This window comes from Microtus ochrogaster, chromosome 1 (assembly GCF_000317375.1).
Source record: "Microtus ochrogaster isolate Prairie Vole_2 chromosome 1, MicOch1.0, whole genome shotgun sequence".
Lineage (NCBI taxonomy): Eukaryota > Metazoa > Chordata > Mammalia > Rodentia > Cricetidae > Microtus > Microtus ochrogaster.
The window spans coordinates 66,075,901-66,089,907 of record NC_022009.1 but is presented as its reverse complement, the minus strand read 5'-3'; the positions used below and the strand labels follow the sequence as shown (position 1 = coordinate 66,089,907).

Here is a 14,007-nt window from a genome sequence, read left to right as displayed (position 1 = left end):
GGGGTGGGGACTAACCGGCGGCCCGCGATGCCAAGATCAACACTCGGAGCGAATGTTATCAATAGACCAATTTTCTGCTCTTACTCGGGCCTTTTTTGTTGTTGTTGTTTCATTCCTAAGTGGAGAGTGTCTGAGCTGCGCAAGACGCAACTGTACGGAGGCATCCGGAAAGAGAGGGCGCTAGAAGCGGGAGACGCAAATATGGAAATTAACTCATTAGGAAGGGGTGTGGTTAGCGCGAAGCCCCCTCCTCCATCCCTTCCTTTCTCCCTTGCTGCCACCGTCCTGGCTTGCTAAATATGAGATTACAAACAAACAAATAAAGCAGAAGCTGACTACGCAGCCCCAGATCAAACACGCTCCAGATAATTCTCTCCACTCAGCGCCGCGGCCAGCTCTGCCACGCAGCGCCCGCCCCTGTCGCCACCGGTGGCTGCGGCGCTCCCCGCGCCATCTCAGGCCGCCTGGTACCGCACCGGGGCCGCAGCCACCTTTCGAAGGCGCAGCACGTGGTCCCGACACCCGGCAGGGTGCACGTTTTAAACCCTAAGGCGCCAGCTTCAGCTTCTGTGGCGCCCTTCCGAGGGCGTCTGCTGACCTCGTGGTTCCTCTGCAAAGGCCGTGGGTGCTGGTGTGCTCTGGGGGAGAAAACAAGCAAGCTAGAAAGGAATGTCCCCGAGTCTCTGGCCTGGGGACGTTTTCTGCGGTGCCGTACTCCCAGCGCGAGATTGCGGTGTGCCAGGGCTCGGGTGAGACAAAATTGGCACCAAGGCGGAGGCAGGCTTAGCGTCAGAGCCCAAGGTTGAGATGTTAACAAAAGACAAGGTTCTTAAGAATGAAGACTAGGGGGCTGGACCGCCTGGAGTGCAAAATTCTGTGTTTAAATAAAATCGCGTGTTGGGGGGGGGGCAATTAAAACGAAACAAAGTGCAAAACTCATCACTCTTTAGGGTGACACGCCTGCACGCACTCACACGTCTCAGGCAGTCCAGTGTCTAGGTCCTGAAAGCCAGGCTCAGTGTAAGGCCTGAGGCAAAATGGTACTTCTAACGGCTGTCCTTCCGGCGACCGGCCTCCCCGCCCCTGACGCTCCCGCAGCTGCGGGCTCCTTGGAGGAAGGCTGCGCAGTCCCCAGCCTCCTGCTGCCTGCAGGCCACCGCGCCTCAATGCGGGCATTGTCCGCCGCGGGTGGGGAGGCCAGCAAACCAACACACAAGAATAGCAATGTGCCCGACTCCTCTTAAGACAAAGTTTCCAAACGCACTTCTTGTGCTGAAAGAAATTACTTTTTTTTTTTTTTAAAAAAAAGTGCAAGTGCGTGTTTCTGTGGGCAAAGACTCATTTTTGAAAATCCTCTATTTCCTCAACAATTTTCACTTCTTTTGGATTTTCAGAAAGGGAGGGGGTGGGCAGGGAAGTGACAGGCACATCGTGCGAAGGGGGCCAAAAACATGCACACGGCTGGCCGTGGTCAGTGAGACGGTTTTAAAATACAGGCAGTTGTCACCCGGGTCGGGGACGCGGAGACAGCTGCTGGGTCGGTGCGCCGAGTGGGAGGAGGGCCCGGGGCTCGTGTGCTGGGAAGCGTTTCGCACCTCCTGTTTATCTTAGAAAGGCGCCGAGGGGTGGGTGAGGAGCGAATTGTTCCTTCTCCCGACAGGCAGTATAAGTTGACTAAAATGGAGAGGCGGGCACATACAAAAACACAACCTTTGCTGGACCCAAATTCCAAAGGCTGGGGGCTTGCCACTTAGAAGACATTGGGAAGTCTGAAGACCCCAGCATCGGCGGTCTCCCTACCAAGGCAGAGGCAGCGGTGGATGCCGTTCGAATGGGACCTTTGAGGACAAGGGTGATGAGGCTCTCATTCTAGCACGGGGATGCCTTCCTTCCAAGTGTGCTCTTTCTCTGGGGGCTCTCAGCTCCTCCAGGTATTTGTGAGATAATGGCTCAGGTCTCTTCCCAGACTGTCTGGGGCAAGTCTATTCCAAGACCCTGCAAAACCGACTCCCTTTAAAGAAATCACACCAAAACAAAATAAGACCCAAACCAACCAACTAACCAACCAGACAAACAAAACAAAACGAGGCCCCTGCTCTCCAGGTCCCAAATTGACCTTAAGGGCGCCCAAAGGGTTGTGGCAGTTTGCAAGTCTTATTAATTTGGTAAGCTGACTGGACGCCTTAATGATAAATCCCCAATGTAAAGAGCCCGATACAAGCTCTAATTGCTGCTGGGAACTTCAGGTGGTTGCTAGGTTCTGTGGACCACCGCCACCCCAGAATGCCTCCAACAGTGTTTGGACAGTGGGCAGAGGGGTGGGGTGGAGTTTCTACAACTAGCGGTGCCCACATCTGCTGGGACTTCCATATCGAAGCTGTTCGTTTACCGGAGCCAACTTATGAAACCTCCACAATTAGATCTTCATTGTCCTTCCCCCATAATACTGTCTAGAAAGAAAAGGTCTTCTCGGTCGGGGCCAATCCAACGAAGCGTTTGACGTTATTAAATAATAAAGCGATTGTGATTTACATTGTTGTTGAGAAAAAAGGCCAATTATCCACTGTTATGTTGCCATAAAGATCATATTAACTCGAATTAGCAATCAAACAATATGCGAGCGCCTAAAAAGTACAGCAGAAGTGGGTGACAGCTACCGCGACGTCTTCACTTTCACCAGCAAACCCACCCGCGTCGTCAGCCTGAGCAAAAGAGGCCGACACACCAGGCCCGAAGAAGGGAAGAGAGCCGCGAGGTGGTGATTAACCGTGTCCAGTGTTAATTATTCTCAATTAATCCCAAACAGTGCAAACCTTTCCTGGTTTTATGCAAGTTCCCGCGTTGGGAATGCTCTGGGGATTGCACCTCTTTGGGAGGGAAGAGGCGCCTTTGAGTACCTGCAGGCTGAGCAAAGGGACTGGGATGCAGGTGCGTTCGATGATGCTGGGCGTGGTGCGCGCGCGCAGGAGGTTCGCTGCCTTCCCCACAACCCCAGCTGCAACCCGAGGCAGACGCCAGAAGTGGGTAAGGCCCACAGCATCCTTCCACCCCACCCCACCCCCCGTGAATCGTGCTTCTTCTCTACTCAAATCCCTCGCGCGCGCCCTCTGTTATTAGGTTTATAACTCGTTGCCCACTTAAATCTGTGCAGCCAACCAAGGAAATCTAAATAGGTTTGAGTCGCCCCTTGGGTACCGAATGGAGGCTTTAATAAGAAAGATTAATTGTGGGTGTGTACCGGCCGGAAGATACGTTAGCGCTTAAGCTGCGACCGCTGTGGATGGGGGAGCCAGAACCCTGTTCTGGGTCTAGACTTTAAGTAGGCGCCATAGGCATACTCACTGTGAGGCCACGGGCAGTGGGCTTTCTCGCGCCCTCAGACATCTCTCCCTGTGATTCGGGGTTTTAAAGAATTTGGCCTTTACTATCATTGCTTTTCAGAACCACCCGGTGCACTCTGGCTCCTCCTCTTACTCATGCAGAGGTGAGCAAGGGGTCCTGCCAGGTTACCCCCCCCCCGCCCCCCGCAAGTGTTTAAGTGAACCATAAACAGGTTTTGCTTGGGGAGGGCCGTTGGAAGGTTAATGTTTTTCTTGGCTAGAGGAGTGCGCTTTAACTGTAAGTAAACTGGGAGTAATATTTCTCAGCACAAATGGGAACCATCTATTAGCTGGGCCACCTCGGTGTCACCCTCATATCGCGGGCCAGGGTGGTGCTGCGGGAAGTATCTTACCTCCCCTTAAATGTCCAGATCCAAAACTAAAGCCTGGCAAAGCGACGGGGCAGGGTGTGTGAAGAAGGGCCTGACTGCGAAGTTCCCAGCAGCCTCTCACTCTTAAATAATCCCATTGCAAACTTGCTGCACCCAGGGCCGCGTTTACACCAGGGCGAGATGAACTCTTCTAACGTCTGCTCCTTGCCAGCAAGGGCGGCTAAAGGGTGGTCGCATTTTCTGTCCAGAGTTTTTAAACAGTTGCCGCCTTTCCTGACCCCCTTCTCTTTCTCCCCACCCCTCTCCCCAGTAAAACCAATTCAAAAGGGGACAGGACAGCGATCAGCGAGATTAACGTGCCTTCATTTGTAGGATTAGCCCTCTCGTACTGCATAATAAAATACTAGAGGTCCTTTTACATTTAAACAAATACACGGAATTCATGCCTTCTCTCCTTTCCTGTTTGATCTCACAGGACATGCAAGACCCGGGCTTGGAACCTAAGTAGTCTCAGAAAAACTTTTAACTTAGAGTTTTCAGATCCCAGCACATCTGGCCCTTCTGAGCATTGATATTGGGAGAGAGCAGAGAGATCCGCTCACTTTTTAATATCTACAGCTATAGATTTGAGTTTGGAACTCACGATTAAAAGTCTGTTTGTTCCTCCCAGGGCTCATGGATTTCAATGCTGGCCATAGGAACCACAAAATGTTCATTAAAGGAACCTATGCAAGGCTACTGTATGGCCACTTTGTTGGTTCAGAACTATGGATGGGGGAAAGTATGTAAGTGGGAGCCGATGTCACGCTGGCCACCAGTGTGTGGTCTATTGTGGGAAACGCTGCTTTTTGACTGAACAGAGGGCCCCCTCCCCCTTTCCCAGCTCTACTGCACCTGCAGTGGATGAGGGAGTCCCTGCCATTCAGCCCATCGCAGACTGTTCAAACAGAAGACATCTCTGACAGCGCTCAATTCAGTACATTTCTTCCTGCTTTTCAAACCAACACACACACACAAAATGAGTATTGCCAGCCAGTGACAGCCAAAAAAAAAAAAAATCTTAAAATACTTTATATGCAGCTAATTTAGAAGCTCACACAACTAACCATGAAATATTTTGTGTCCTTAACTTGGAAAGCTTCCTGGGGCTGGATGGGGGATGGGAGGATTACCTGATTTTTTTTTTCCCCTATTGAAACTTATCTCCATAGTTTATAGGGAAATAGTAAGTTTGTAAAATGACATTACTCATAGAGCAGGGAGAACTTTCTATGTGGATCAAAGCGAAAAGATGCAAGAGAAACGTGGTCCTGATTAATCTTAGCAGAAGGGCCCACTTGATATATATTCACAGTTTATGCTGGGGAACCAGCAAGCTAAAAGAGGTGGGGTACCCAAGTACCAGGAGCAGGGTCCTGAGGAGGAGAGGAAAGCCCTGGGGGCCTGAGGTGCGAGCTAAACATTTAAATCAGTCTCCTGACAAGCACGCCTCAGCTCCATATGTTCAGGTTTGCTTTGCCATCGTTGGATCCTAAAATGTTTTGTACTCTTTTGCAAAGCTGATGAGAGGGTGTTTAGAAAACCACAGAGAAAGTGCTAGCCTAGTTGACCAGAAGTTGGAGTAAACAAACTCCTGAGGAGCCTAGGTTTTAAGGTAGACCTTCCCTGGAGGAGGGAGGAAAAAGAGGGGACTTTGAAAAGATAGGCTTGCTTCAGCCTGACTCGACTGTCATGTTATGCAAGAACCCAGATTGGAGCTGTTGGCCGATTCTTGCTGAATCATTAGTCTTGTGAGATCTTGGACCAATATCAGAATATAAAGCCCAGTTTCTGGGACCCATTGCACTGGAAGGGAATTAAAAATATATATAAAACTGATTTAAGGGGGTTGAAAAGAAAGCCTGGGCAGTACATCTCCAAGAACACCAACGGGCTTCCACCAGCCACTTTGTCCATCTTAGACACACTCTGGCCACCAACCGGCTTCATCTGTAACTTGCCCAGGCAATGTCTGTAATCAGTGTTTAACTCTAACATGGTATCATTCCTATTCTGAGATGGGTCTGATGTTGCTCTAATTTAAAGTTGTACAGATCCTCAGGACTGGAAGGCATGGAGAACATGGACTTGGTAAGCCAATGGTAAGCCAGGAGCAATTGTTCTAACCACCGTGGCATCAGAGCCAGGTCCAAAGCTGTTGCTGGGACTCAGGAAGGCAGAAACAGACAACTCATGGCACATCTAGAAAGGCCTCTGGCCTAATTCGATGGCCTAAAGACTAAAAAAAAAAACCACAGCTGACCAACTCATTTTGACCTCAGAATGAACTAGCTAGCAGATGACTCCACCTCTGCAAGTACACATAAAGGAAAAAGAATCCCGCTGTAACGTATGTGAGCAGGGACATTTGAATGCTGGGGAGACTGGGGTCCTCTAAAACTGGACCTTTAGGTAGTGTGATGGAGGTCAGCTTTACTGCTGGTCAAAAACTCTCTGGTCCAGATAGATCTTCCCGAGTTGCTGCGAACCCTGACATCACAAGGTCTCCTTCTGGCCTGGCTGCCAGTGATTAAGAATGTTGGGGAAGAAGTCATGGCTCTTTATAATACAGTCACTATTTTACTGCCCTCTGGGAGTGGGGGCAAGCCAAGTCTCAAGTGCCAATAGTTTTCTCTTCAGGGAGACACAGTGGTGACAGAGTTTCCAAGTGACTTTCCAGGCTAACCCTAAGCCAAGAGGGGTAGAAAAGAGGCTGGAAGAGTGGCCCCCAAGCTTAACACCACTGCCTAGAACCAGCAAGAAGGACCAGCAAGACAAACTTGGCTCATGTGCTTGCTCCCCTTGTCTGTCACCTTGTTCTGAGAGACAGAGAGGAAATCTCTGGCTTGAATCAAGGCAGTGGATGTTGGGGGCGTGGGAGTGGATTTGCAAGGCCTTCTCTACTTCACACTTGAGGAAGCGCAGGGCTGGCTCAGCATTCCCACCTGCATCTTGCATCCTTCCACCCTTCCCCCAATCTAACCAGACCAGAAGACTCGCAAAACTTCCCACACTTCTGCCAGCTCTTCCCCTCTGACCCTGGGTGGAAAGGACCCGGTGGGGCTTGGCCACAGGCAAAGGACTAGGGTGAGATGCAGGAAGACAAGACCTGGTCCGACAACTTGTGAATTGGAAGGTCTGGAGCCTGTAGCCATCTCTGGGGCCAGGAGGTCAACAGAGGGTTCAGGCTCCCGCGCAGGAGGATGCAGGGGACTCTGTAGCAGCCACACAGTGTAGCAGCTGGGCACAGGGCTGAGGGAGGGCAGAGAGACTGAGAACCCCTGAGCATTTTATTGGGGTGGGGTCTCTGGAGATGGAGGGGTGTCTGGCCGCTGTGATGTCAGAAGCTGCCCAACCCAGGTCAGCTACCGGTTAGGTTTGCCCCAGCCCAAGCCCAAGCCCAAGGCTCTAGGCCTGGGCCCGACAGTCCCTTCCTCTCAGGCAGGCAGCCTGCAGGAGGCTGGGGAGCTCTCAACTCAGTCCTGCCGAACCTGGGCCTAGAGAGGCAAAGGTGGTTCAAAGCGCCAAAATCTTTATACCTCCGTGCTCACTTGACTGGGTATAGACCTCAGATAGGGTCATAAAACGAATGGCCCCTCCGAACTTTGGATCACCTGAGCTGCCTTCCAACTAGGAAAACTACCTATAGCCTGAACGCTGGCCCAGCAGCCACAAGTGAGTCTCTGTGTCCCTCAGATGAGAAAGATTTACCGCTTGCTTCTGGAGAGAAACTGAGAGCAGTGCCCAGGAAGTCAGAACTACTCCCATTCTACCAAAATATAAAATACAATTCATCCGGAACCGCACACAGAAAGAGGGCTCTGACTCAAGAAATCCCAGCTTACCTGAGTACTCCCGTCTCCCCAAGAGAAGTCTTTTTAGTCAAAACAAGAAAGTCGAGTCGCCCATTATTTTCTAAAGGCCACAGAAGAAAAACATCCTCGCAGAGAATAACAACACTAAAGCTGGCTAGCATCCCTAGAAGAGAGGAGGCTCTCGGCTGGTGTCACGGGCACATTTCCGGTAAAGTTTTTAATAGAAAATAACTATGAAAGACGTCAATGTAATCCTGCAGTTAGAGCCATCTTCCCTGTCTTTGGAAAGCTCTGTGGAGCTTATTTTAAATTTCCAGAGGCCGTGTACAGGCCTTTGGACATTATCCAGACTCTCACAGTAAAGGACAGAGTTTCTCCCGTCTTTAAGGAATCCATCTCTTAGACAGGGTCCCTAGGGAGAGGCAGACAGACATCTTTCAAGTCAGGTCAAAAAAGGAAGCGAAGAGTATGAAGCCAATTCCCAAACCCAGGCCCAGGTGGACCCTGTACGAGGAAAAGCAGCAGAAAACAAACAAAAACAAAGCAAAAAAACCCCACCGAGATGCAAATTGTTTTAAAGTAATAGTGGAGTGTGTGAGTGTGTGTGTGTGTGGGGGGGTATGGGAGAATTAGAAACTGGGGTCCTGGCTAAGAGGGTTTTACGCAAAAGAAATTCCAGGAAGAAACAAATATGAAGGCCTGCTTTTCAAAACTTTTCGAAAGCAAGAAATGGGGGAAGGGAGTTTCAGAGAGGAAGTGCTCTCAATCACAACATAAAATAAATAGATAGATAAGGAGAATAATAAGAGATGCCAACTAGTAGTGATCAAGCCACAGCCAGTCCACAGTCAGACCTCAATCTCAGAGCAGTTGAAAAGTAAAACCTCGTGCACACAAAGGCCCGATTTAATTTCGCTCTGGTAATGGCTCTAAATGAAGACCCCCATCACCAAACAGTTTAGTAGTGGTTCCCCCCCCCCCCAGGCCCTGATCAACTCCTTTCAATGTGAGAAAACTGGCAGCTCAATCCCAGTCAATGGAGCATCTACAACAAAAGTTCTGAGAAGCTGAATGAATTGGACTGTAATTACTGCCCCCCCCCAGCTTATGTCTTATTCATTCAATTTATATTATTGTGGAGGAATCTTACTCTCAAAATCATTCGATTACCAGATTACCATTCACCTAAGGTCATGGGGGAACCTGTGACATGGCAGAAACGCATATCCCCCCCCCCCCCCGTGTTAAAACCAACAGGAGAAGAAGGGACTCCTTGCACCCCTATTTACTCTGCCATTATTAGAACTCAGAACACTCAGCCTGGTGCCTTCCATTTCAAACCTTTGCTTTTGTTGCCAAACAAGAGTATGTTCCCTACCTAAGCTCAAGCCTGGCAGGGCGTGAGAGATCCTGTGACTTCGTTATTTGGACAAGGCAGAGGTTGTATAAAACCACCATCCAGTTCCTCCCCAACATCACAGAGTCTAAAAGATCTTGCCAGATATGGTGAAGAAATTCACGTAAATTATTATATAGTTCTTTCTTTTGAACTAAAAATAGTCCCTGAAACGGGATTTAAAAAAATGCAATTCTTTCCCTTGAACCAGGAAAATGTTTCAGGAAAAAAGTCAGCCTTGGAGTGCCAGGGTTTCCCACACCTTTCCATCTGAGATGCTGCTGATCGGTAGTCTCGGGAGATTTTCCCACTGCAAGAATGTGTCGCTTCCAGAAATAAGTACAGCTATTACATCCAAATCTACTAGCAGTCTAAATAATTAATTGAAGCATTGCTCTTTGACCTTGAAAAGTCCAGTAGGGACACATTTATAGTAATAATACCTCCGAATGAGCCCTTGTCAAATATTCATTTAGTGGTTAATGTGAGCCATTTTCCCCTGGGATTGTCTGTGATACCAGCTTTCCAGCATTGGCAAAGGAACCTTGTTAATCTACTCCTGCTCAGCAAAATATTTTAACACTCTTTAAGATATGGAGGGGGTGGGGGTAGGAGAAAAAAATGTAGCAAGCACAGATTATATGCTCATCCTGTTACACATTTCTAGTCTGTGTATAAAATCAAAGCAATATTTAAATTCACCCTCTTGGCTGGAAATTAACTCTCTTTGACCAGCACAATATCCCTAGGAATGACGGGAACAGCCAGTAACGGAAGCAAGCCATCCCTGCCTGGGCAGATTCATGTCTTATTCCTTTTCTTAAAAATGAAATTCTTTTTAAAAATGATTTGCTCATAAATATTAACCTAGGTATGAAATTATACATCTTGGGAACTGTTTTACTCAATAAAATGGATAACGCAAAAGAAAAGGAGTCTTTTTTCTTCAGCTGCAGTTTATCAAAAGCTTCTATACTTGCAAACAAAATACGGTGACCTCTACTTTTAAACTATTTGGTTTGGAGATATGGGGTTTCTCCTCCCCCCCCCCTTTTTATGAAGAGTGATAATCATTTAAATGTTTTTAACTCTCAAAAGTGCTTTTCTGTTTTGCGAAATATTTGAACCTGAGCATCTCCCCACAATGTTTGGCTTGGGTCAGATCCACTGAGCCTTTTTCTTGTTCCTTTAAACTGGGAGATTGAGTCGGGTCAATTATTGTAAACTGTGTATACATATATATCCCTAAAATATATTTATTTTCAAATATATACATTCTATACTGTCCATTGGCTTGAATTCCGAGAATATCCTCTCCTGTCCCCCAGCACGAGAGTTTGGTTCTTTATTCAAAGTTTCTTTTATTCCTATGTGTGAGCAAGAACTGTCGAATGTGCTCATCACCACGTGAATAATCCTATATGCATCACAATGGCTGGCCAGGCCCAGAGAAATTCTTTCAGAGTCTCTGCATTAATTAAAGGAGAAAATGCCTAGCTTGGAAACTGAATAAATGTCCCTTCCCCATACAGCATAACCGTAAAAACGAAAATAAAGAAAACTACCCACTGTACACCTGAAATGAAGCGATCGAGAAGAAATATAAACACAGAAAACGACACCTTCATATTCCTCCACAGAACATCAGCAGCTCCTCAAGAAAGAAAAAGACTTTCTTGCAAAAGAGGCAACATAGGCCTAGAGGCTGACAGAACCGGCTAAGGCCGGTATCCGGCTGTAGGGCAGAAAGTGCCGCAGGATTCTAACTTTAGCAGAGGTGCCTCGAGCCGACTCTCTAGAAACAGAAGCTATGCTAAACTCCTAAGGACGCTCGATTGCTGGTTCTTGGTGCCTTTGGATGGATGAGCGGAAATGGGGGCAGGGAGGGGAGAGCCCGCCAGCGGCCTCGGATGCGCCGCCAGAACCTGCTGGTTAGCCTAAAGACCACGGCGGTTCCCAACTTTTCCGCTCCAGCCGAGGACAGGGAGAGCCTCTCTTTACTTTTCCTGGGGCGAAAGAAAACAGCAAATCCAATCTCGTTTCCCCTCCCTCTCTCCTCCCAGTCTCTCTATTACTGTAGTAAAACAGTTAACAGATCAAAAGCACAATCATGTCCAAATGTGATCAGAGCGCACAAAGCGAAATATCTACCTCGGAGTCGAGAGCTTTCTTCTGTTATATGTCTGTTGCCTGGCTTCTCTTTTGCGTGTAGCCAGCTGCAGAGATTATCCGATTTGGGACTAGTCTTGGACCCGCGCTGCCAAATTAAGAAGTGGAATCCGGAGTGGGGGGTGGGGGAGGAGAAAGGGGGAAATAAAATAAAAAGTCCATGATAAGTAAGGGAATTTTGCAAGGCGGTCTTTGCTTTTCCCTCGCCCCAAACAGGAAAACGTAGAGGAGAAAGTTTATGAACTCGGGAAACACCGACAGAAAACCACTTGTTTCCTCACACAATAGCAGGGATGGAGCCACCCAAGCACCTACCCGGCAGAACACTCCGCGTCTACTTTGTAATTATTCCGATACAAGAAGCATCATTTTCCCCTATAAACCACATTTCAAAGGGCCATTGTGTTGTAAAGAAAATGAAAACAAACCCAGCCAACCTGGCTCTGATTTGGCTCAATACCCCATCTGCTAAGCTACATGAAAATTTTAGAATCGACTCCTTCTGGCAACAAGTGGTACAAGCTAGCTTAAGCCCACAGCGCGCTTATTCACGCTGCTTCGGAAAGGAGGGGGTGGACTTACAATATATGCCTCTCGTTTCTATTTTAGAAATGACAGCGCATTTCAGTTTCTCGTTATTAATCAGCCAGCCATCTTTTTCTTCTGCAGTTAATGCTAACAGACATTGCTGGGAACGTCAAGCCTGGGGGCTCAGCATGGTATTCTCATTCCCCAAGAAGTTATGTCTAAGCATTGCTAGCCAAAGAAATGAAAGACTCAGGCATAATTTCAGTGTCCATATTTCAAAAATTTATTTATCTCAAACTGTGCATAATGGAGTAAAAACTTAAGTTGAAAATGTAGCTGTTATAAGGATGGTATTAGTTCAAATATATACATGGATTCTCGGCAGCCTGATTCCAATAACAGAGCCGAATCTTTTAAAGTACAACTACGGAAAATAAAAGGGGGGAAAAAAACCTTAAAATATCACAATTTACAGAAATATTACAAACCATAAGAAAATATTCCAAACACAGTAATTCCATATTCTTTTATCTGAACAAAATGGAAAGGTGGGATTGAACAAAAGCTTTTATAAATTAACAACGATATCAACCTGCATGGACATTTTTTTGCCTTTAACAGTAAGTTAAAAATTTAGTACAATCTAGAATTTTGCCCTTTTAAACAAGACCAAGAAAATAGTCTTGCCAGTACTTGTTCTGAAGTTTTCATTTTGTACAATTTTAAAACTAAAATGTTCAAATCCGAATTTCTTTCTTCCTTGTTTGTAACGGTCCTAATTTTACGCTGCAGAATCAAAACCCAGCAACAACCCTTTCCTCGAAAAATATTGGCAAATTCTCAGCTTATAAACAATGGACATTTGATTGCCATGTTTATCTCGATAAATACTGTACAAAAGTTGCTTGCAAATATTAAAACTTTTTTTTTCGTCGCTCGGAGTCTAGCTCTAAATATTACTGGTAAAGACTTTTGCAAACTCCCTGCGAAGCGCCTAACGTACCACTAGAACTTTAAAAAAAAAAGTTTTGCGTAGTTTCTTTCTCCAGATCTATACATGGTCCGATCCCCCACCCTCCCCGCCGCCCTCAGGTTTTCTCTGTACAAAAATAGTCCCCCAAAAAGAAGTCCCAAGATCTCTCATAAAAGTTTTCTAGTCGGCATCACGGTTTTTGCGTTAATTTGGATGGGATTGGTGGTCTTTTAGCCCGCAGTTGTCACTTTGCTGCGGGCAATGAGATTTTTTTTCCTTTGAGCATATTAGATTTTTCTTACTCTTTTGTACCCCTCCCAATTCCCTTGTTTCTCTTTGAAAATCTCTCCCCTTCTCAGTTCGCGGTCCGGCCCTCACATGTGCGACAGGGGCAGTGTGCCGTTAATGGCCGTGCCGGGCACCGGGCCGCTCTGGTAATGCTGGGCCATGTGCAGTCTACTGGGAGCAGCGGGCTCCGGCACCTCGGCGCCGGGGAGGTACATGCTGATCATGTCCCGGAGGTCCCCGGCCTGGCAGGGCGCCCTGGAGTGGGAGGAAGAGGTAACCACGGGGGGGCTGGAGCTGGCCTCGGACTTGACCACCGAGCCCATGGAACCCAGCGCCATGCCAGGGGTGCCCTGCTGCGAGTAAGACATGCTGTAGGTGGGCGAGCCGTTCATGTAGGTCTGCGAGCTGGTCATGGAGTTGTACTGCAGGGCGCTGACGTCGTAGCGGTGCATGGGCTGCATCTGCGCCGCTCCGTGCGCGTTGAGGCCCGGGTGCTGCGGGTAGCCTAGCTGCTCCTGCATCATGCTGTAGCTGCCGTTGCTCCAGCCGTTCATGTGAGCGTAGCTGTCCATGCGCTGGTTCACACCCGCACCCAGGCCGGCGCCCACCCCAACCCCGCTCGCCATGCTGTTCCCGCCCGGGGCCAGCAGCCCTCCGGGAAGCGTGTACTTATCCTTCTTCATGAGCGTCTTGGTTTTCCGCCGCGGCCGGTATTTATAATCCGGGTGCTCCTTCATGTGCAGAGCGCGCAGCCGCTTGGCCTCGTCGATGAACGGCCGTTTCTCGGTCTCCGACAAAAGTTTCCACTCGGCGCCCAGGCGCTTGCTGATCTCCGAGTTGTGCATCTTGGGGTTCTCCTGGGCCATCTTACGCCGCTGCCCCCGGGACCATACCATGAAGGCGTTCATGGGCCTCTTGACGCGGTCCGGGCTGTTCTTCTGGTTGCCGCCGGTCGCTGCAGCCGTGGTGTTGCCTCCGCCGCCGCCGCCCCCCGATGCTTGCTGCGGGCCCGGCGGCTTCAGCTCCGTCTCCATCATGTTATACATGCGGGCGCTGGGCGCGGGCGCGGCCCGCCGGCGGCCGCCGA

At 48.5% G+C, this 14,007-nt stretch overlaps 1 protein-coding gene across 1 annotated transcript; it reads right to left on the bottom strand.

Annotated features, from left to right (window-relative positions):
- Window positions 1–11,922: 11,922 nt before the first annotated feature.
- On the bottom strand, window positions 11,923–14,001 carry Sox2 (SRY-box 2). Its single transcript, XM_005343791.1, has one exon. The coding sequence runs from the start codon at window positions 13,964–13,966 to the stop codon at window positions 13,007–13,009; it is 960 nt and encodes a 319-aa protein (XP_005343848.1). The 5' UTR covers window positions 13,967–14,001; the 3' UTR covers window positions 11,923–13,006.
- Window positions 14,002–14,007: the final 6 nt, after the last annotated feature.

Excerpts from the sequence above, each read along its gene's own strand:
- Sox2 (XM_005343791.1), bottom strand. The coding sequence starts at position 13,966 with ATGTATAACATGATGGAGACGGAGCTGAAGCCGCCGGGCCCGCAGCAA.